Below are 23395 nucleotides of genomic sequence, written 5' to 3'. Positions count from 1 at the left end.
CAATGAACCGATGCTTCAAGACGCTTAGTCTACTAACGCGAGATTGTTAATGAGCTCGTGTCGCAGAAGTTTTGGTTTCGGTGTCGGCGTCTTTGGTTGTGAGCGAAAAATCAGCGTTGTACATCACCTATATTTCTGGATAGAGGCAAATAAGATGATGAAATTTTTGAGCTTTGAGTGAGGATCTAACACAGGTCAACTTTGTGGCAAGCAGGTAGTCTGCTACCAAGCCGCGTTGTTTGTTCGAAAGCTGTGAAAAAAGTTAAAAAGAACTTCACTGCAGGAATGTCATGTAGTAGAAGCTTGAAGTATCCTTAACGCGTCATACATTGGGTTACAGGAGCGCATACTCGCACGAGGTGTCGATATATGCTATTCATGAACGAGTGGGCATTTCAAACGTCTGCCCATTACATAGCGCACTGCCATGTCTTAACGTCAGCATCAGCTATAAAAGCTTCAACAAAGTGTGCAGCTCTGTCAGTTAACGTGTGGCCTTAGTGCGTATCCGTATAGGGCCCTTTCCTATTTCACAAAATGAGTGAATATAGTTCAGTGGAAGCCGCGCACATATTTTGCAGCAGGCATTCTGAAATAGTTTGAAACAGCCATTGGCAAGTGAGCCGTCAATCGATTGCTCACGGAACGCACCTAGAATCGAAGACAGGCTCTGTAGTATTTGAGAAGCAGACGCGCATGTGGCTCGACCACGCTATAGAGATCTACTCTCGAAGGCGTAGCTTTCTATTGCAAAACCGGCGTTGTCGTCTGCTAACTTGAGCGCCTTACTCTACATTGGTGACCCAAACATTTCAAAATCCAACGATGAGTGTGACACACGCAATATGAATGAAATATCAATGGTAAAGCCCTGCACTGGAGTGATGATAACGCTTTTCATGCTCACTTGCGAGAACCTTGCTGTACAGAACAGGAAAGGAAATTAAAAGCGACCGCCACAAGAATTTCATTGGATCTTTGTTAGTTTCCAAATGGTGATCGATGAACTGCATAGCAACAGCTGGTAAGACATGTATCAGCACCTCTGCATAGCTTTCAGTGAAACATGAACCATCTACGAATTTTCGTCTGTGACCTGCGGAAGTGTTGTCTAATGTTGTGAACTTTCTATGCTTGCGCAAGTCTGGAAATTCGGCACCATTTCGCAACGAGGCTTCGTTGAAAGATGGCGCTCTGCCCCCTTGTGTTGGTCTGCTGGGCCGTTTTTGTTTCCCATAATGGGCTGTACCAACGATGAACCAATATACGATAAAAATACTCAGTCAATCTTCAACACTTCCGGACTCTTTTGGCATTAGTTATTCTCCTATCGCGCTGCTCTCATGAATTTGGGCTACGTCGACTATTTCTGCCGTATTATGCTAACTAGATACGCACATCGTTCATCAAATATGTACTGAGCGTTGAATTTTGATTTTATAGCTAAATCCAAGTTGAAAGACACAGTAACAAGATATTTCTTGTTATTTTTTCTGCTTGCCATACGGCACCTAAAGTATCGTTTTGCATTAACTATTCACTAAGAAATCGTAATTTCTACAGTTCCAGACTTCCGAAAACTCAGCTTACAGGCTGCCGCGGGGTTCTTTGACAAAATCTCCTATGTTCCTTTCTTTGCAAGATAATAAGGTTCTAAACTATACAACGTTTAAATATGTTTTTTTATTTCAATCTTGTCTAAAGACGTAAGAATACACTTTAATTGCCGTACAATATTCAGGAAATTCAGTTTTTTTTATTTTTGCAAGCGCTGTTAGATTGTGAATTTCTAATACGCTTCAATACGATGCTTATACAAGAAAAAAAAACCCTTTCTGCATTTTGCATATTACGCAAAGACTATCTACCAATGCCGAATACACCACTGAACAGAAAGCTTCTCGATCTTACATTGACGTGTTTTTGTAAGATATTTTCTGTGCTTGTGCCGGTAGATGAAAAGAGACTCGTAGCTCGTAGTCAGGAACACGTTTCCGTTGTTACTAACCGAAAATTCGAAATTTGAAACCATTGCCGGGTGTGCGAACCAATTTACTGACAACCTGATTCACACGAGAGTCGTTATGGGAATACTAATACATATGAAAAGCTAGCACCGAAATCAAGTTAATGTATGGTCCACTTGCACTAGTTTTTGCTGACCGAGAAGTTAAGCCAGCTTCGCACTAGCGGTTCCAACTACGGCGAAAGTGGGTATGCACGCTTCATCTTTATAATGTTTTAGTTTCCAGTTTTTATCCTTCAATAAACTCGTGATTTATACTTGAGGTAATCGTAAGAAACACGGGCTCTAAATGAGTTGCTTATTTTTTTTTTAATCACAGGAGGCTGACTTCGCGATTGGCGACCTGACCATCACCTACGCCCGCGAAGCAGTCATTGATTTCACCATGCCTTTCATGACCCTCGGAATGGGCATACTCTACCGCAAGCCCCAGCAGGACCACTCGCTGCTCTTCTTCCTGTCACCACTGTCCACAGATGTGTGGTTGTGCGTCGCGGCAGCCTACATAGTGGTCAGCTTGTTGCTCTGCTTTGTGGCTCGCGCGGGAGAGGCCCGCTGGAGAAGCAGCTACGTCTCGACTGGACATTGCTGCTGGTCGTGCCAGGGAAGACCCATTTGTGGCGGGGGCGGTGGATATGTCGCCCGCAGTGATTGCGGTAGTGCGGGCCTCGATGTCGTAATGGCCGGCCGATCTGGTGAGTTGCGGCCACGTCATGGCGAACGGATATTCAGTGATGAGAGAAAACACGATGAAGTGAGAACGGCCAAGAGCCAGTTCACTCTCCTAAACAGTCTATGGTTCACCATGAGTGCAATCATGAGACAAGGCTGCGACACTTCCCCGAGGTAAGTTCTTTTCTCAATATTATAGCACGTGCGGTAAACTTGAGGCACGAAAAAGAAGTTTTCATATGAGCACACGTTGAGCATATTCTGCAGTATAGTTCGTGGTATGCTTCCTGTAAATGATACCGTCTATGTGATCCTCGTATTGAACAGCCAGTAGTCTACTGTCAAATTTATTGCGCTGATTTAGTGCTCATCGTTCGGTGCAAAGCAATTGCAGTCGTCGGTGATTCATGTAAAATGCAGAGCGCAAAGGCAACGTTTCGAACAGTTCATTGCGGGTGCTCCATTACGTATTCACAAACAGAAGCAACGAAAGGTGTATAAGGTTGTGTGGTTCTAATGCTGAATCTCAACGGCAATGCATACATTTCAACCGACTGGCATATCACTGAAATGATTTTTTGCACAAAAAGGGAAGTGACATGTCTTATGGAAAAGTACGAGCCACGAGCCTTCGTATTCTGCCTAAGAGCAGAATACGAAGGCATAAACTGAACCATAATATTAAATTTAGAGCAGTAGAAACGGCTTGAAATTCAGATTGTTGTCTGAAGAAACGTAACCCGATAAATTTTTTTTCTGGGTGCTATTTTCAAAAAAGTACGTCAGAATGAATTTTAGCGTCACTGGAGTGATACAGCGCAGCCTAGACTGAGCATGTATAATGATGTTGGCGGCAAATGACAAACTCAAAAAAGAGTGACGACTCAATACACTGGGCATTGCAATGCCCCTTTCACTGCTTCAGACCTGCCATGAAGACGCGGAATGGAAAATGCCCCTCGATGCAGTATCTTACACCACCATTTTTATACATAAAATTTGCACTTTCTAAGGAAAGAACATGCCGCAAACGTTCCATCATCGTTATGGCTACTACGCACCGACGTTGCCTTTTGGGGAAGATTTCGGCCCGGTGCGTTTGCAGTGATTCGGGCAATGGCATTGAACGTGCCCGGATAACGGCAGCACCTACAAAGAACACATTTGTGTTGATATCGTGCGTTGCTTCATAGCATCCTTACCTCCCCTGCCACTACAAGCTACGTGGAGTGCTTATCATGTTACGTCCACCATGATTTTTGATGTCGGCGCAGCCAATATCAAGCACAAGCTTAAGTCGTAATGGTGCAATCGCATTAATTAAGCTAGGGTGGCAGCGATGACTTACAGCAATTGCACATCTGCATTTCACTGTTTCATCAAGAGCACTACAGTATTTTTCACCATTGACTGCCTCCGCATGTACCCTTATCCTTTGCTGCCTATTCGCGATTTACTTTCATCATGACAAGATGGTAGCGCAAACAAACCGCACAAGGGACACAAACTAGCGCAAAATGAAACTTGGGTTATATTGTAGCAGAAAGATATGCAAGTTAAAAAAAAACGAGGGAAAATAAGTTACAAGGGGAAGGAACAGCATCACGTATGGTCACCAGGTGTAGTCGAAGAAAGAAATCTCACAAACTAAAAGCGATGAAGAGGGTGAACTGGCACAAGTATCAGTGTTCCTCTTCATGGAAAATGCTTCAGCTACCTCCTAGTCCTTGCGTCATGATGAGCGTATAAAAGAGAAGTGCATGGAAATTTTGGCGTGGAACCATGCTTTGCGCATTATTCAGACAAATGCAAACTGTAGGCGCTGGCGTTAGCGCGTTGTAATGTTCTCAAAAGCGCACGTTCACGCAGCATCCAGTCTGTCTGGTATATAGCCCAGTGCGAGACAATGAAATGCAATAAACTGCATTCATTGGGCAGTTATTAAAGTGATTGGCATAATTACTTGCGTTTGTTTGTGTCCTTTGTCTTGTTTGTTCGCGCTGCTAAGATGTCATAACGTGTTTCCAAGATTGCACACAAAAAGCACGCGCACGTCTTTTCTCCCGTGGTTGGTTCATGTTTGCTAAGAAACGACTCCCGTTTAGAACCAGTTGAACGCATCTGTTGTAAGAAAAGCAGTATTATTACCAAACTTATGCTTGCCGTAGAGAAAGCCAGACATGGCATATAACGTAACAATATTGCTCGTGTGTGAGCATTTTTAGGTTCCTGAAATATTTAGATTACAATATCATCCATGTCATTGCGACTGCAGCATGTTTTCTGAAGAAGAGGATTATACTCCTATTTCCTATTTATTTATTTGTTTCTTTAAGTTCAGATAACGCTGCAAGGGGCGAACGTCAGCAGTGTTAGTGAAACTCCCAATGGTATGCAGAAAAAAAAATTGGCCCCGTATCCGCAAATTAATCTGCAAATGTCATCGAAAGACGACAGTCTTACGTGCGGAGAGAGTGAACAAGACATTTATTTGATGTTCTGCGCAAAAATGTTGGTGAATGGTATTCTGGAGACGCTGCCTTAGAGTGCCTCGAGTCGGCAGCAGAGGCGAACGAATGCATCAAGTCACGTCACACGTGAGACAAGAGTGCCATCTGGCGGTTTTCTTAGAAAACAAAGCGCGTGGCTTTGAGACGAGTGTGCGCGCCCATTTCAGAGGTTATAAGGTGTAGAACGCAAGGCGACGGGTAGGTGCCACTACCGTCTCGTCTTAGCAAAGCGTTGGAAACACTCGCTTTTCCGTGCAAGCGTTGCATGGTCAGCGCAGCGTGATAAGCGCTACAGTCCTTAAATTACTTTGTATGCATTTTCTAGTAAAAGACGCACAAGCAGAATATATACGTGTTGGTATGGGGCCCCAGACATACACAATAATTGCTTTTTAATTGACGATTACACAAGCAGGATCGCTCTACCTTGAGCAACATTGGCGGGCACTGCGGATGGGGTCAGCCGTTTCAAGTACCCGATGCCGTTAAGAGTGGACAAACAGACTAGCGTACAGACAGACAGACCAAACTTTTTGCGTCGAAGGTCCCCAAGAAAGACTATCGTCTTTGATAAAGTGCCCGATTCAGCTACATGAGTTACCATTCCGGAAGAAATATCGCCTGATGAACCACCACATCTTGCAGGTCAGCCTCCACAAGAATTCTCGTTGCTGCTTGGTGGCTGTTTTCGTTCGTACTGGTATCGTCATACACCGCCAACCTGGCGTCCTTCTTGACTCGAGAAAGGCTCCGGTCACCAATAGAAAGCGTCGAAGACTTGGCAAAGCAGACTGAGGTTCTGTATGGCTGTGTCCGCTTTGGATCTACACAGGCTTTCTTCAAGGTATGAGCTCGTTTCTGAACTTTTTGCTTAATGTTTTCAAATAAAAGTTCATATGCATGAACTTCACGAAAGTTGTTTGTGCCTCACGAAATTTTTGGTAAAATGAAAACCAAGTATTGCGGAGTTCGTCCTACTTCTTCATGATGAACACAGGGCCACCAAAGCGGAGCACCCAAGAAAAATAAAGACACATGAACTTTTTACTTCACTCTTGTTTGCTTGGTTTCATAGAGCGGAACTCCAAAATTCTTTGCCAGCAAAATTATCAGTAGGCAGCTTTAATAAAATTTATTTGTACTATTAGGTTATTGATTAAATACTCCATAAGTGTCATGTGAACTAGGCTTGAAAGTGAAGGTGCAAAATCAACAGGCAACATCGAAGTAAAAATGCATGTGCACTGTTACTACTACGCGCGGAGGACATATTTGTGTTTACAAACCAGAAATTGTGTATACCCATATTTTCATGCAGTACATGTTAATTTTACATATATGTAACATATATCTGCGGTTCTATTCTAGAAGCAATTTTTGTTGTCGTGAAACCACGACACGACCACACGCTCCTACAATCAGTGGCCTAGCAATCGGATATTGAGCCTGATTGATATTGAGGAAAGAGCGTAATCCTGATGACTTCATACAGAATGAGCTGCTCGGAATTTCGACGTTTTCGCAAGCACGTCTTAAAATTTGGTCATTGACTGCGCAGCACTTTTGAGCGTGGTACATTTTGAGTGTTTGTGACACACACATCAAACGGTACGCTTTATGCGCAGGATTGCAAACATGAGACATTCGAGAAGATGTGGAATGTCATGAAAGACGACCTGGTATCGTCCAACGCCGAGGGCGTTGAGCGGGTAGAGCGTGGAGGCTACGCCTTTCTGATGGAATCAACCAGCATAGAGTATGTGGCCCAGCGTCGGTGCGAGCTCACGCAGCTCAGGGGGCTCCTGGATACAAAGGGATATGGTATTGCGATGCCACAAGGTATGTGATAAAATTTGTTTATCGTTTCTTCTGATGTAAAACGTACACGTACATATTACTAAACATTGACTAGATTATGTGAAAATAATACGACGAGCTTGAGTTATGGTTGCACTGCTTATTTATAAGGTAACGTCACACAAAACGGTATATATAGGCCTTACTGTCAGGAGGTTAATGAACAGGCAAGACTGCGGACAAAAAAAAATGATTGGTTTGTTCACTAGGGCAAATCAATGAGTGCAATAGCAAAACATTTTAATATCACGTGGAGACCGACAAGCATCTCGATATATTGAGCACGCCGATACGGCACTAAGAAGGATGGCTGATAACGCATAGGTCTATAATGGACAAGTGTGATCTAGTTATGCCTTTGTGTTTGAGGAATGCGCTGAAAAATGTCTGCAATGCAGAAGACGAGGCTGTTGGATTTTTTTTTCAACATGAAAGTGTTCTATGCCGGTTTGCACTAAGACTTCAGTGACTTATTTCTGTCACGGATATGACGTTCTAAAAATAACGTCACCACGTGAGAAAGAAAGAAGCATTCAAGAAGTTTTCCCATTGATCATCAAACCTCTGACTCTTGGGGAAACGGTGAAAACCACCAAGTATTTTACCAACTAAGGTATTGAGACAATTTATGATTGACTGATTGATTGATTGATTTGTGGGGTTTAACGTCCCAAAACCACCATATGATTATGGGAGACGCCGTAGTGAAGGGCTCTAGAAATTTCGACCACCTGGGGTTCTTTAACATGCATCCAAATGTGAGCACACGGGCGTACAACATTTCTGCCTCTATCGGAATTGCATCCGCCGCAGCCGGGATTTGAACCCGCGACCTGCGGGTCAGCAGCCGAGTACTTAGCCACTAGACCACCATGGCGGCGCAAGGTGTTGATACAAAAGCTGGGCTTGGTATGAACATGCCCTATGTCTTCCACACATTCTCGTTAACTCCGCGCTTTTTGTAGGCAAACTTCGGAGGTGCTGCTATGTGTAAGTGCTTAAAATAAGTAATGGAGCACAACGCAGTTTAAGCATGGCATTCGAGATTGTGCACTGGCGTGCAGTCTTGGAATCAATGATTAAATCTTCACGTTAGCAGTGAACAACCCTGACCGAAGGAGCATCGGAGAGTCACCGACGTAGTTATGTTTTTTTTCTTTCACTGTAAATCACTTTATGTATACGTCCTGTACAGGGTGCGGCCACCTGCCTGGCTAATCACACGTTGGGACTGCGAGGTCCAGCCTCACTTCTTGTTAGCGCGTGACCTCTCTATGTTGAAGTCGTGCAGCTTTTATACGCATGTTACATGCATGATACGTTCCCCACCACCGACTACTTCATTTGTGATAGCAGTGGTCACTTTAATAAAGCTGCTGCAGTAAGCAATGCAGCAAGGAAACGATGTCGACGGGCGAACGTCGCGCCTAGGTGGAGCACTACTGAGACTAGCACGACGTAGAACGCCGGCTCGCGTTCTTGGCTCAAGCTACAAACCTTTGTTTCCCGCGTTGCTGAAGCGCAGTTTATGTGTTTGGCCACTCCCGTAGGTTTCACGAGCGCACATTGTGCTGTTGCTCTTCATAACGGAAGATGTTTGAAGACGCGCTTAAAAAATAACAGTGCTTAGTGTGTGCTAGTTAATGTCATCTTTGTGCGCGAATAACTAAACGATGTGTTCAGGTATATGACGAAAAATTCATCAGAGTTCCCGTACCTGGGAATTAAGGTTATGCGAAGCATGTGGAGGGAAGGTGACTGTGTTGCAACTTTTTTATTGAGCGACACGTTATGAAGTGACGTCCCATAGCGGTGGTCTAGTGGCTAAGGTACTGGGATGCTGACCCACAGGTCGCGTGATCAAATTCCGGCTGCTACGGCTGCACTTCCAATGGAGGCGGAAATATTGTAGGCCGAAGTGCTCAGACTTTGGTGCACGCTAAAGAACCGCAGGTGGTCGAAATTTCCGGAGCCTTCCAATACGGCGTCTCTCATAATCATATGGTGGTTTTGGGACGTTGAAAAACAAATACCATTCAATAATTCATGAAATGACGCTAAATATATGTACAAATGTTGCACACGCAGACATATGTTGAAGAGTTGGAGATGTTCATATAGCCTGTTGTTTGCACTTGCGCAACGATGCCAACTGTAACATGCGTATTAGCAACACACACAACCTGATTTGAAGCGCTCATGCTCGCGAGAATGCTGTGCCTGGACACTGCAACATAAATTGACTTCAGCGCGTGGCAACTTACCACAATTTACGTTAACCCAACGTGACGGCTGTATCAAAGAATTACATAAGTAATGTTTATAAAATTACGTAGGCAATACTGCAACCACTATTGGCGTTTCACGAAGATTAGCGTCTATTTGAAAACTATTTTCGATACCTGACCCTGATACACAAGAAGACAATATTTGAGATTTTGGTGAGAGAAAAACAGGAATCGAGAGTATTGCTGCACAATAGATTCGAGGCTCTGAATGGTGTAACCGACGTTAGCGTTTATAAAATGAAGGATAATCTTACTAGTATTATTAAAAAGTGTGCAAGAGAATTCGGAGGTGCTGTCACTAGACTGAATGCTGGCAAACTATCTGAGGAGACAAAAAATGTCATTAAAAAATGAAAAACCACGAAAGCATAAAATACTACCATCAACTAAAGCTAGTAGAGATTTCGAAGTTATTCAATAGGCGTAAGGTAGCCGACACCAGAAGGTATAACAAGGAGAGAATCGAGCAGGCTGTAAAAAGTGGCAGAAGCCGAAAAGCTGCGAAGGCTAACATGTGCATCGGCGAAAATTGGATGTATGCATAATAAACAAGTCAGGGAATGTCATACTTATTATATATAACATAGTTGGAGTGGCAGAAAAGTTCTACAGAGATCTCTGCGGAAGCCAAAACAACCAGATAGATATCTTAAGAAGCAATATTAACTCATAGAAATTCGACATCCTACCAGTAACAACAAGGCAAGTACGGAAAACCCTACAAGGAATCAAACTGCTGATAAGGATAAGGTAACAATAGATCTACTGAAAGATAGCAGAGAAATTTTTTGACTGGCCACCTTACAAATGCAGTCTCTCTTGCACGGGCAGGGTACCAAAATCTTAGAGGAACACCAACATCTTAATGCATAAGAAAGGAGATGTCTTGGGAGTGAAAAATACAGGCTGATGAGCACACTGTGAACAATAATTCATCGATTACCAACTATTTACAACAATAATAGGTAATATACTGAGGGCGACATTACACTTCAATCAACCAAATGACCAAGCAGGATTTTGTACAGCTAGACTTCTCCGCAATAGACCACATTTATAATGCACACTAGCTGATAGAGAAACGCACGGAATACAACCAACTCCTATACATAGCCTTCACAGATTACGAGAAGGTGTTTTACTCAGTCGAAACATCAACAGTAATGCAGGAACCATGGATTGGTAACATCTACGAACCTTGCATAAACACACTGAAAGAAATCTATAGAAGAGGTACAGCCACCATAGTTTTTCACAAAAAATGCGACAAACTCTCAATAAAGAAGGGTGTAAGACAGGGAGACGCGATCTCTCTGATGCTAGTCACCGCATGTTTACAGGCGGTTTTTCAAGGTCCTACATATACACGAGTTAGAAATAAGACCTAATGGGAAGTATCCTAGTAACCTGTGACTAGCTAATGAAATAGCCTTGATCAGTTACTCAGGGGATTAGTCACAGCTCACGATTACGGAATTGGACACGGAAAGTAGAAGAGTAGGTCTGAAAGTTAATATGCACAAAACTGAAGCGTTCTTCAACAGTGTCGGCAGAAAAGAGCACATTGCGAAGGAGGAGAGACGCTGGAAGTTGTAAATGAATGTCTACTTGGGACAGGAAGTAACCGTGGAGTCAAACCTTGAAAATAAAATAACTAGAAGAATAGGGAAAGGGTGGATCCCATTCGGCAAGTATTTTCGAATCATGTATGATAAACTACCACTAATCATCAAGAGCAATATTTTTGCCGGTACTTACCTACGAAGCAGAAACCGGCAGGCTTACAGAGATGGTTCTGCTTGAATTGAGGACGACGCATTGATCGATGGAAAGGAAAAGGATGGGAGCAACCTTAAGAGAGAAAAAGAGAGCAGAGTGGGTCAGGAACAAACCCGGGGCAAAGAATATATTAGTTGAAATTAGGAAGAAGAAATAGAATTGGGCCGGGCACGTAGCACGTAGGCAGGAGAACCGCGGCTCATGAAGGATAACTGGCTGAATTCTGAGTGAAGGCAAGTGCTCGAAAGGGATGCAGAATGTAGGTGGGCCGATGACATTGAAAAGTTCGCAGCCTAACGTGACAGCCGAAAGCACAAGACCAAGTTTATTGGCGGATCATGGGAGAGTTTTTTGCCCTGCAGTGGACATGCGTGCGTCCGTCTGTTCGTCCGTGCTTCCATCCATCTGTTCATACGTGTCTGTCCGTCTTTGCGTCCGAAGAGCCAGACGGCAGCATGGACAGATAGACGGAAGTGTGCGCGAATGAACCCGCGGATGAACGGACACACGGACAGACGCTTCGTCCCACTCATCATAGTTTACTCCATGGGTCTGCTGTGAAAACCACTTACGCCACTTGGATTTTCTCCCAACGCTCGGCTTACTATTACAGTGATCGCTTCATATACAATAATTTTGGTATACGGTTTCATTCGCAGACAGAATATGGAGCAATTTCTAGTTGACTTTGAGATTTATTTGAAAATTTTGGGGCACATATTGCGCTTTATTGCTTGCGTCGCTTATTTGCGGAAGCCTCAACTACCTATCGACAGTGTTTTCTGACCTTGGCTGAAAGTGTGGCAGGGTCCCTTAAAATAACCTATATATAAAAGAATATTGTCACGGGGTCATGACGTGGCCGAAAACAGGAGACTTCATGTTGGCATTTAACTGTTAATTTGGGCGAACCTTTGCCCGGTAAACGGAAAGTGCAATTACAGCAGCAGTGTCGCACATATAGCAGTCTCGGACTGATACAAAGAGAAGTTTATTAACTTCAAACTCAAAAAAACTCTTTACATCATTTATTCATACAGTGCTCGTTTAGACACCCCTCTTGTGCACTATGGGGTATACAAACTCCATTATCCATAGAGGAAACTAGCGGCACATACACAGATCCATACATATACATATATACATACATACATATATATACATATACATACACATATGCATACACATATATATATAAACTACGCATACATTCGTAAAAAAACCACAAATATATATATTTACAATCACATATACATATATTTACAACAGATCGTGAACATGGGTAGGCATATTTACAATACTTCGACTGGTGCTAGACATACACTTGTAACACAATGTTTTGGGGAGAAGGGGTTAGTAGGGGATTATGGGGGTACGGAGTTTTGCACCTCTGAGGAAAAAAAACTTTGTGCGCCAGCGGCGAAGGAACTGGTCCTCCCCGCCAGCTTCCAGTTGCTTGGCCAAGTACTGCACTATTTTCTGCCTGATCATGGCTAGTGCTGGGTAGGCCGCTCTCACTGGGGTGTTCTTTACCTCAGCAAGGCACCGGCGTTTCCAAATCACAAAGAGTGTGATGGAAATCACCAGCCTTGCGAAGCAGCCCCTATTCCTTTCGAGGGCCGGAGGAGGGCGGATGCTGAAGCACCTCGCAACCAGGCGCCATACCGACTTGGCCGCCCCGCATCCTAACAACGCGTGGGAGATCGTTTCCTCAGCGCGGCAATTAGGACACTGGCTATTCGGCGTGATGCCGAAACGGTGCAGGCGATGTCTCGTGGGCAAAACTTGCCACCTGCGCTTCCACTCGAAGTCATGTACTTCGCGCGGTCGGTACTTATTGATTTTTTGTTTGCACAGTCCTAGGCTTTTGATGTGCTCCTTTTCTTCTTCGGACAACTGGTTTTCTGTTATCGCTTCGACAATTCGGGCGGGTGGGTCCTTGTCAATGTCGCAGTTCGGGGCTTCTTTTTCTGTGATCTTAGTCGTAGTTGCCGCCATCCTGTAAAAGTGTGAGGGCGCTTCCGCGCGCGGGCCAGTGTGTTTGTGGTTTTTCAGATAGTGCGTGATGGTGCTTGTCCAGTAGTTGATTAGATTCTTCCCAACGTAACTCGCTGCGTAATAAAGCATGCAGGTAATCTTGAGGGCCAGTATCTGGCTGGCCATTTGTACGTGTGGGAGGCCGAGGCCACCTTTGTCCTCGGGTAGTTGAAGGAGGTGTCGCTTGACTGGTGCCGGTTTTCCTTCCCATAGCAAATCGGTGATCACGGCGTTCAGTTGGCTCGCGGTTTTCCTAGGGATCACCACTACCCTACTGGCGTAGAACGCAAACGCGCAAACGGTGGTCCTTGCTGCCAGCGCTTTTTCACGTAACGTAAGGTTTAGGAGGCGAATGCGGGCAGCTGCCTGCTTTGCCCTCTCGAGTGCTCTCTGCCACGTGGCTGGTGCCACGCCTTCACTGGAGAAGTAGATTCCCGGTACTTTAACGATGGACACCACTTCGATGTTTCCTAGGGCTTCTCTAGGGAAAGTTCTAAATAGCATCGCCTTGCTCTTGTCCGCATTTATCGCCGCTCCGGATGCCTGCGCGTATCTTGTGAACGTCGCACTGAAGGCTTGGAGGCTGCTTTCATCCCGAACAAACAGGGAAATGTCGTCCGCGTATGCCAGCACTTTCACCTGCTCCTGGCCCGTCAGTGGGAAGCCCCGAATGCCTTCATGCGCAATAACACTTGTGATCAGCGGCTCGCACGACATGACAAAAAAGGTCGGGCCCAATAGGCAGCCTTGCCTTATGCCTCTGCTATACTTGAATGCCGGCGTTGCGACTCCGTTTATCAGAACGGTGCAGGTTAGGTCCTCGTACAAAGTTTTTGCCAGTTTTATAAAACTTGCCGGTAAGCCAAACTCCTGCATCACGTCGAAGAGGCAACGGTGTCGTACCCTGTCAAAAGCTTTAGCTTGGTCTAGGGAAATGAAAACACCATTGAAACCCCTTGCCGTCGCGTATTCGAAAGAGTCACGGATCACTGCAAGGTTCGCAAAAAGCGACCTTCCTGGAATCGCGCACGTTTGGTACGGGCCAATGATGTCCGGTAACAGGAGCTTGAGCCTGTTGTTCAGTATGGCGGCCACCAGCCTGCAATCGGTGTTCAAAAGCGTGATTGGACGCCACGCCGTGGGCTCGTTTGGTTGTGCACCCTCCCTGTGTAGTAAGACAATTCCACCCACTCCGAAGGAGTCGGGTTTCTTAAAGGACCTGAAGATCGCATTCACCATCGCGAGCAAGGGTTCTTCGAGAACTTCGAGAAAAGCCACATAGAAGGCTGCAGCCAGGCCATCAGCGCCTGGGGCAGAATTGGGGGTCATGCCTCTTATGGCCTCGCGAAGCTCTGCAGGGGAGACTTCAGCGCTAAGGGTTGCTGGCTCCTCCTCCTCCTTAATTCGCTGCAGATGTTTGCATAGTTCTTTGACATGGTCGGGTCCCCGATTGGTGTCTATTGGTTCGGTGTCTTGGAACTGTATGCTGAAGTAGTCTCTGAAGATGTTCTCAATTTCTGCTGGGTCGTCGGTTATAGAACCGTCTAAGCGCTTTGCCTCTGTAATTCGCAAACAGCCACTTCCACGCACTTCCCTCACATCAACTCCGGTCGCCGTGCCCAACAGTCCATGCTCACTTCCAGGCCGTCTCATGGCATCTCTGAGGAGTTGATTGCATTGCTCCTCGAGCGAGGTCAGGCACTCTGTTGTACATGAGGTCAACGTGTCGGCTGCCTTGATGATCTGCATTCGGCGAAGAAGCCCTTTCATTCCTGTGTACGACGTCTTTTTCTGGCTTTGCCTTCCCTTTGCAACAGGGCCCTCCATTCTCCCTTAAGTTTATCCCACAGAGGGGGGGGGGGGGTAATATGTCCGGCATTTTCCACTGATACGCTGATGGCAGCTTTCAAGTTTTCTACGCAAGTCCCATCTCTCAGCAGCCCAGCGTCCATTCCCCAGCCATTGCTATCAGAGCGCGGGCCGGGGGATCCCCTTACCATCGCGACAAGCGGGGCATGATCCGTCTTCTCTTTCAGGCTGGCCGGGAGCGCGAGCACTTCGCATCCTTCAACCAAAGGGAGGAGGAGGTCCGGAAAGTACATCCGGTCCATTCTACTTCCTGCCGATCCAGAGGTACGGGCCGCCACGAAGCGGTCCTCATAGAGGTGTACCCATATGTCCGAGAGGTTTAGGTGCCGAAGGGTTTTCACCAACTCCTCTGCATTGTAGGTTGATCTTCCTTGGCTTGGCCCCCTCACGTCCCGGTTAGAATCTACCACGCAATTAAAATCACCGACCAGTACGTGGGGAATGGGCTCTAGGAGGAGTTCGTGCATCTCTTGAAAGAACTTATTCGTATGTTTTCTTGTCACGGGGGCATAAACGTTCACAATGCGAATCTTTTTGCCTTCGATGAAAATGTCAATCATTATGTACCGACCATTCGCCCCGAAAATACAATGGGATTTTGATCGAAATCTGCCTGATACAAATATTACTCCGACCCCGCATGCTCTCGTGGTCGCCAGAGAGAGAAAGGCGTCGGTCTGATGATCTCTGCGGAAGTTAACCACATCCAGCGGCGTTCGGAAATTCGCCTCTTGAATAAAGAGGAGGTCTATGTTCTGGTTCCTAGCGAAACCTAGGATGGCTGCTTGTTTCGACCTATCTCTAAACCCTCGGATATTTCACGTAGCCAATTTTAAAAAAGCCATCAAAAACCTTAAAAAGAAGGAAACAAAACGCGGGAAGTATCGAGGCTAGCAAGAAGCGTGGCCGTCATCCGCCGATTGGGCACGATGCCAAGCGCTGGAGGGGAGAAGGAAAGAGGGGTGAGCGAATGCACCGAGCAAGACAACCGACAGCCGCGCGCCGACAGAAAGGGGCGAGGAGGGCGCTGCACAAGAAGGAGAAGGGAAGGCAAGTGGGACATAGTGCGGCCAGAGCGAACGAGGGGAAGGGAAAAGGGCCGTGAAGCCGACAGGGCAGGCGCGCCGCTTCAGTGACTTGCGTCTCGGGGCTTGGCGGGCGGTTCCCCTTCGCCCACACCGTCTTTCTCGAGCTTCCGAGCCTTCGCGTGTGGTGGAGCGTCGCTATCACTGCTTTGGCCGGCTGGCCCGGGTCCACGCTGCCGGGCCTCCTTGCTGGCTGCCCTCCCACCCAGATACCGCTCATCGTCATCAGGGCGCATTCGTGAGCGCGAGCGAGCTCTCTGCTCTAGCCCAGCGGCCATCTGTCCAGTTTTCGCGTCCGACCTCCGGCTTGGGCGCGCCGAATGGGAGGCGGGGGAGGAAGTCGGTGCAGCATTGTCGCATTCGCTGTCGCCGGGTAGAAAGTAATACCCTTCACCTCCTATGGGGGCGTCGTCGCCGGCTGGCTCTTGGGTGCCGGCCTCCAAGGCCGGGCTGGTCACTGGGGCCCGGACGCTGACGGGTGTGTTTGATAAAGCAAGGAGGGCCTCTCCCTGCTCGTTGGACTCGGGGGTTGCTTCAGCCGCGGTCAGCGAATTCCCGCAGTCATCCCGGCTCGCCGAGGGTGGAGGCGGCTTAGGGGGGGACGATTGCGCCGAACCCGTCTCGACATCGCTAGACCCTGTTTCAGTCGACCTGGTGGTAGTCTCGTCAAAACTCCCGAGCCTCTCCCCCTCACTGGCGGACGGATCGCCCATGCCACTACCCGAAATCAGATCGGAGTCCAAGTCGCGGTCCTCGGAAGGGGATCCCCTCTCGGCTGTGCGGGATGCAGACCTGGACGCAAGGACCTGCATGCGCGGCGAGCCAGTTGCTCGGGCACAGGCGGGGCCGCTTGACTGAGAGTGCGACGAAGCGGACTCAGACAGCGAGGGGAAGCCGCGGGCGGCCGAAGCGTATGAGCGCCCACGAAAGCACTCGCGTGTTCCGTGGTGACCCCCGCAACGTTTACAGTCTGCCGAGCAGCCCTCAGTATCGTGGCCGAAGGTGCCGCACCGCTTACAGTACGCCGTGGTGCACGCAGTCGCCATATGCCCGACCTCACCACAACGTGCGCGCACCCGGCGCATGCCTCTGTACTCGCACATGACTTTGTGCCCCGCAATAGTGATGAAATTGGGGACTGGGCGGCACATCTCAATTTTAACCACACGTACCCTGTTTAACTTGGTCTGGCGAGTGGCTAGGGTGGCGAAGGAAATGCCCTTCACTTTACCAAAGTGGGCTAAGGCGTTGCTAAGAGCCTCGTCTGATAGAAAAGCGGGGTAACGGTAAATGTTCACATATGTGACCGGCGGCCCGACTGCCTCTACTGGCACCCTCGCCCCGTTCACTTCAAATCCTTCCGCCACCATTAGCTTCGTCGCCTGGCCAGCATTGCGGGTGCATACAAGGAATTTTGCGCCCCCCATATGTTGCAGTACTAATACGCTGTCGTCACCAGCTGTCTCCTCAATTGCGTCAATCAACTCATCGACGGAGATATCGCCCTCGGGCGCGGGAAACATGAAACAATTCTCCCTCACCGGGAGTTCAAATGGCGTGGCCACTCTGGTGGGTGGATCCCGCAAGCCGCCGGTTGGGCGTGGCCCGTGGGTGACCTGCAACGTGCAGTCGAGCTGCACTCCGGCTGGAAGCGGCTCAGCCGAGGCGAGTGCCGCGCAGGTCTTGGTGGTACCAGGTGGACCGCAGGGGGACTCCGGGACGGCGGGCGTGAACCGGGGACCCCGCACCTCCTCCTGGCACGGGGCAGGCGGGCTCCAGGCAGCAAGGCCCGAGACCCAGGGGCGGCGGTCGCGCGCACAAGACGCCGGTGCCGCGCAGACCCCCCTTGCCGACCCGAAACCCTAGGGCCGACGTCCGCGTGACGCGACCCCGGGTCCCGCTTGAGGACTCGAGAAGAGACAGCTAGACCGGCGAACGCAGCGTCGGCCTTCGATCAACAACTCACAAGCGGCGAAGCGCGTCGGCATTTATACCCTTGCCGTCGAATGTTCTAGCGTTATCGCTGGCGGTGGCGTAGGTTTCAGAACAATCTGTACCGTTCGTACAGTGGGCGTGATCTTATCGAAATAATTTACTACAGTCCGGAACCTTATCGAAAACTTTAGCTGCGGTTTGCGCTGAGAATCGTGTGGTGTTTTGGGATGATAACAAAAACTTGGGAATTGGAACTTGGCAATATCATTCAGCCTTATTTACTATCGCCGTGAAGACAATTTGCCGACTTTGATGGGACGACATTGACTAAAGATTGCCGTGCACTTGCACTGTTTGTATGCATGATTGATCGTTATGTCACTAATCCGAGACCAGTAGGCTAGAAACGCAATCTGCAGTCGCGTCAAAAGTCACATGTGCTTGTGACAATTCAATCGTAAAAACACGTGTCAAAATCTTCAAGAAGCAACATTTTCGAAACTACCAGCAGGCAAGAAGATGTAACTGTGCATGCGCAGACTAGCATCTCGTATAGCGAAAATTGCTGGTTTGGTAAAAAATAGAAATAAACGAATATTTGAAACTGAACTCTTGCTACGTGGCCACCTAATTTGAAGGTCTGCTGGAATGATCCCCTGGTGGTGAATAACAAATTTAGTGTGGCACTCTGAATGTACAGAGCATGGGTTGAACTTCTAGCCATGCCAGTTGCATTACCACGAGAGTGAATGACAAGAATACTCATGTTTTATGATTTGTGTGCATGATAAGGAACTCCTGACTCTAAGAACTACATACCACGGTGCTGCACTATTGTTGGGAGAGTATTTTCTTGTCCCATCTTTCGCTCTCATTCCCAGAGTAAATCACCTTTTTTTTTGAGGCAAAGTTTAGTTATTCCCCGAGAAAGGTTTAAGGTACCTCACTTGAAAAAAGTAACCTCACCCGAAGTGCTCTTATGCCTTAGTTTCTTCATATCACAAGTAATGCCCATGATCTGTCTTGACATTTTCTAATTTAGATATGCAGATTTGAGTGTTTCAGCACGCGCGACAACTAAACAGATTGTAATTCATGTGTTCGCTTTGTGTCTCGCAGGGTGGCAACGTCGATCTGACTTGTTTCGCTGTAAACAAGGATTAGCGTAGCCAAAGTTTTGTGTGGCGCTGGAACTGACTCGTTAAGGGGTTATCCATTTATGTGTGTAGGAAACATCGCACTTCTAGACTACACACTGAAAGAATGTCGTTTTCGTCATTCTTGATATATTTTCGGTCATTCTTGTTCAACTCGTGTGACTAAAGCAATAATACTTCGCTGTAGCTGTGCCATACATTAGGCTTATTAGTAAGCATCCTCCCTGTTTAACGTTCATAGCGAGAAATATGAATTACAAAATAAAAATAAAGCATTATCTGTTTCATTTTAGTTTCGAGAAAGACCAAGTCAATGAGCTGATATTATCTTATATAACTACATAAGTACGCAGCCAGAAACATCGATTTTTTCTTCAAGTGCCTCCGAGTGCACGAAAATTCACTGAGAAGCGCTGAAAGCGCCGTTCTTTGTAGTATTTGTCTTTAATGCCACAACAAGAAATAATATACATTTTACTGCATATATGGTCGGGTATTAAGTAGTGATAGTCCACTCGTGGTGTGCAGGCGCATCCATATATAGATTAGGAGCGTCAGTTTAACCAGGTTTCACACTGCCATGCTTTAGGAGTATGTGTGAATTCCACTCGCTCGAAGAGAAGTAGAGTATAAAGCAGTTTCACTCTCTCTTTTCATACAGAGTGAAAACGCATTTCACTTTATTCGATGCTTTGCGAAAGTAGAACACCACTTCGCGTTTCAAGCACACTTGCAATACCTTCCACAGTCTTTAGAGTGTACTTGATATGTAGTCCGCAATTACGGCGTGGGTTCTTAACAAGGTTGTTGTTACCTAGAAAACACCTGCAGGTAATGTTATTGTTAGGGGTCCTTTCCTATGCGTACCTCCTTGAATACGCTTCCAGCATAACCGTTAGGCAGCGTAGTCTTAATTCAGGCTCTCTTGTAATGAAGGTTCGAAAGTACTCTTTTTGTATGGAAGGCATTCCCAAGATTACAAATGTACTTCTTCTAGAAAGGGTTTGTAATTACTAACAGAAACAAAAATGTTTAGGTGCACGTGGAAGGTGTGATGAAAATAGAGTCGCGAACAGCTACTCGCACTAATTCGATTTCAGCATCGCGTTGATGACACGCCATCACAAGATGGGCCCATTCTTCCAACGCAGGTTCTCCGTACCGTAGAGTACTCTCATCAACTATTCTACGTCTTCAAGAAAGCGGGACATTACAAACGCTCAAGGACCGCTGGTGGAAGGTCAAGGACCAAGTGAGGCGATGTCCTGACGACCAGGCGGCGTCCAGGACCAACGCAGTGAGCGAGCTAGGCCTGCCCAAGGTGGGCGGCGTGTTCGTCGTACTGCTTGCCGGACTTGGTCTGGCTTGTCTCATCGCTTTCGCCGAGTTCTTCTTCAAGGCGCGTTCATCGCGCGAAAAGCGTTGCAATGCTTCGACAGGTGCCTCGACATCGGGACGACCGGTAGATGTGAGTGTCCTCAACGCTCTCTTTTGCTTTTCACGCAAGCGCGTACGCTCAAGCTGCTCTGCTACCCTCATGTCATAAAGTTGTTTTGGTCTGGCTAGAATTTGTCTTTGTTTCTGTCCCCATTGTTGCAATTCACACCTGAAGGAGTACGTACAATATTATTTATTTAGGTTATTTGGTTCGTTCATGCTTTCATTCATTAGTTATTAGTTGGTTAGTTATTCATTAGCCAGTCAGTCAGTCAGTCAATCAGTCCATCAGTTCCAATCTTGAAGACTAGAGTTTAGGATTTTCATATTGGGGTTGGGAAAGGGTTTAAAATAGCATTTGTTCTTCAGCATCTCGAAACACGGTTATGCGAGCCAGAGATAGAGAGAGAGAATAAGGATTAAAGAAAGGTAGGGAGTTTAACCATTGCTGAGTCTGGTATGCTACCTTGCACTGGAGAAGGGGTAAGGGGAATAAAAGTTAGACAGGGACAAGGATAGAAAAGTCACTCACGCTGTCGACGAAACTTTATATATCTTTATTTGTATCTTAAGGTCTATGCTGCGCGTCACTCGCTAACCACAACATTTCATTCCCACTAGTAGAGTTTTTTGAACCTTGCTGGGTTAGTTTGATTTAACTCATTATTATAGCAATAAATTGGTGATCATGAAATAATAGTTACGTTGCGTGTATGAGTGATTTTTTGAGAGCTGTCACGTTACGCATTGCTACCGTTTGTAGCTCCACAAATAAAGCACCGAAATGTTGAAGTGGTGCATTTGTCAGTGGTAAAACTACGATAAAAAAATAAGACGTGAAATAGTGGTAGTCTCTTAATTATTTTCAGCACCTGGTGTGTTTAGAGCGCACTTTCATAAGAGCAGCGGTGTTATTTGAATTTCGCCCTCATTTAGACGCGGTGGTCATGACCTTAAGTATAATCTGTGCCATTGACCTAATTCAAAGGTGCTTGCAGGCGTGTTGTCTTATTATCTTCTCTTGAGGAAACAGCGTATATCTTTTCCAGTTTAGTAATTTTGCAAATTTATGCCAATGACTACAAGAAAAAAATGGTAGTACCGGGTGACTGTCATAAGGAAACACCAATTTATTTTCCTTCTTCCAATTTCTTTGCAGATCAGTGGCAAGTACCTCCTGTAGGTGGTCTCACAAAGTGGATAAATGGATTGTTCAAAAGTTTCTAGCACGGACAATGCTGCCAACTTCGACAAATAGAGCTGAAGTGTCTTTTTTAAAAACCGTCGAGTGTATGCAACTGCCACATCTTTTTTTTCCGGGAAACTACGTGAGGCTCTAAGTACAAAGAACGTTTAATAAATTTGTAAACATTCAGTATCTTTCTGTCTTTATGGATATTCTTGAATTGAAGTTATACGGATCGGAAGATTTATATGGCCTCTGTCAGGAAGTTGTCGCCTAACCATACCAGGAAATACGTTGTTATCATGAGAAGAGCTTACGTATATAAGAATAATAGGTGACAGCTAAGGATGGCCGAAAGTGGAGATTTGAAGTTCTCTCACAAAATATAAAATTACAAAATATAACTACCGAAGCGTCTAAAGAAGTCTAGGACTGGGCGTTGTGCTTTGTTTTGTAGTCTCTTAATCTGCCTGTGTCGGTGATATTCAGTTGTTTGCGTGCTTTATCGATGAAAACTGTGTTTCCGTAACAACACTTCCTGCTTCGATTCATTACTAGATCCGCAAGCAGCTAGTAGTAGTAGCCTTGCTGGTGTCAAGATGGTTAAAGTATACTAACAGTATAAGCAAAACTGCCCGAAAATGTCGTGCATTTGTAGCCTTGTAGGCACGTGTGCTCCGATTTGGATGCACGTCAAAGAACCGCAGGTGGTCGAAATTTCCGGAGCCCTCCACTAGAGCGTCTCTCATAATCATATGGGGATTTCGGGACGTTAAACCCCACATATCAATCAATCATTTGTAGCCTTGTTCATAACACCCAAAATGTAAGGGTGTAAATGGGATGTTTTCAGGGTGTTTTATTCACGAACACCTCATATATAAAAATCGAAGCGTAAAAAGAATGTTCATATGGGTGCTTTAAATGCGTACACCCGTTTTACACCTTTTAGGGTGTAATTTTTTTTATAGTGCATAAATACATCTTCAAAGCCCGTTTACAACTATGCACTGACTATGAGATCACCTTACTGGACGATTCACCTACTTCAATATATTTTTATGTATTCTCTGCTGCCCGCACGCTCTTGCATACGCGTATATATTAAAACATTTGTTTCGTGGCAAAAAGAAAAAAATAAAGGTACCTTAGCCCGTACCACAAGTATAACGACAGGAAGAACGCGACTGGTGGCAGTGAGACACACGGGGCCGCCTCGCGCACATCGGTAGACAATCTGGTGTTACGGTCCTTACGGCCCAATATTTTCTTTTCGTATGTACGCACTCCGCTATGTGTATATTTCATTGTTGTAAAAGCTTCAAAATTACAACCTCTCCTCTCTTCAAGGTGATTATGCAAGATTATGCGTAAACTCCATGAAGAGGGTTGAAACCTTGCTGCTGGTTCCATATGAATAGTGACTCGTTGTTTTGTTCACCACTAGATGACGCGAAAAGAGGCAGTGATTGCTCTTGCTGACGCTGGAGCGTACTGCAAGCAGCCACCAGAGCTAGCAGACCACGCACTCATGCGTTCCCTTTCATAAAAATGACA

General features: G+C 46.3%; 1 protein-coding gene across 1 annotated transcript in view; it reads left to right on the top strand.

Annotated features, from left to right (window-relative positions):
* The window catches only part of LOC142761731 (glutamate receptor ionotropic, kainate 3-like), a 156286-nt gene extending 134256 nt beyond the window's left edge, over positions 1-22030 (top strand). The window contains exons 11-15 of the mRNA XM_075895954.1: positions 2346-2872; positions 5854-6052; positions 6834-7047; positions 20367-20683; positions 21812-22030. Coding sequence (XP_075752069.1) covers positions 2346-2872; positions 5854-6052; positions 6834-7047; positions 20367-20683; positions 21812-21835 — 1281 coding nt within the window. The 3' untranslated portion in view covers positions 21836-22030. The remainder of the gene's footprint in view (positions 1-2345; positions 2873-5853; positions 6053-6833; positions 7048-20366; positions 20684-21811) is intronic.
* The last annotated feature ends 1365 nt before the right edge of the window (positions 22031-23395 follow it).

This window comes from Rhipicephalus microplus, chromosome 5 (assembly GCF_043290135.1).
Source record: "Rhipicephalus microplus isolate Deutch F79 chromosome 5, USDA_Rmic, whole genome shotgun sequence".
NCBI lineage: Eukaryota > Metazoa > Arthropoda > Arachnida > Ixodida > Ixodidae > Rhipicephalus > Rhipicephalus microplus.
The sequence above is the reverse complement of the archived record's forward strand: the minus strand, read 5'-3'. Positions and strand labels throughout refer to the sequence as shown.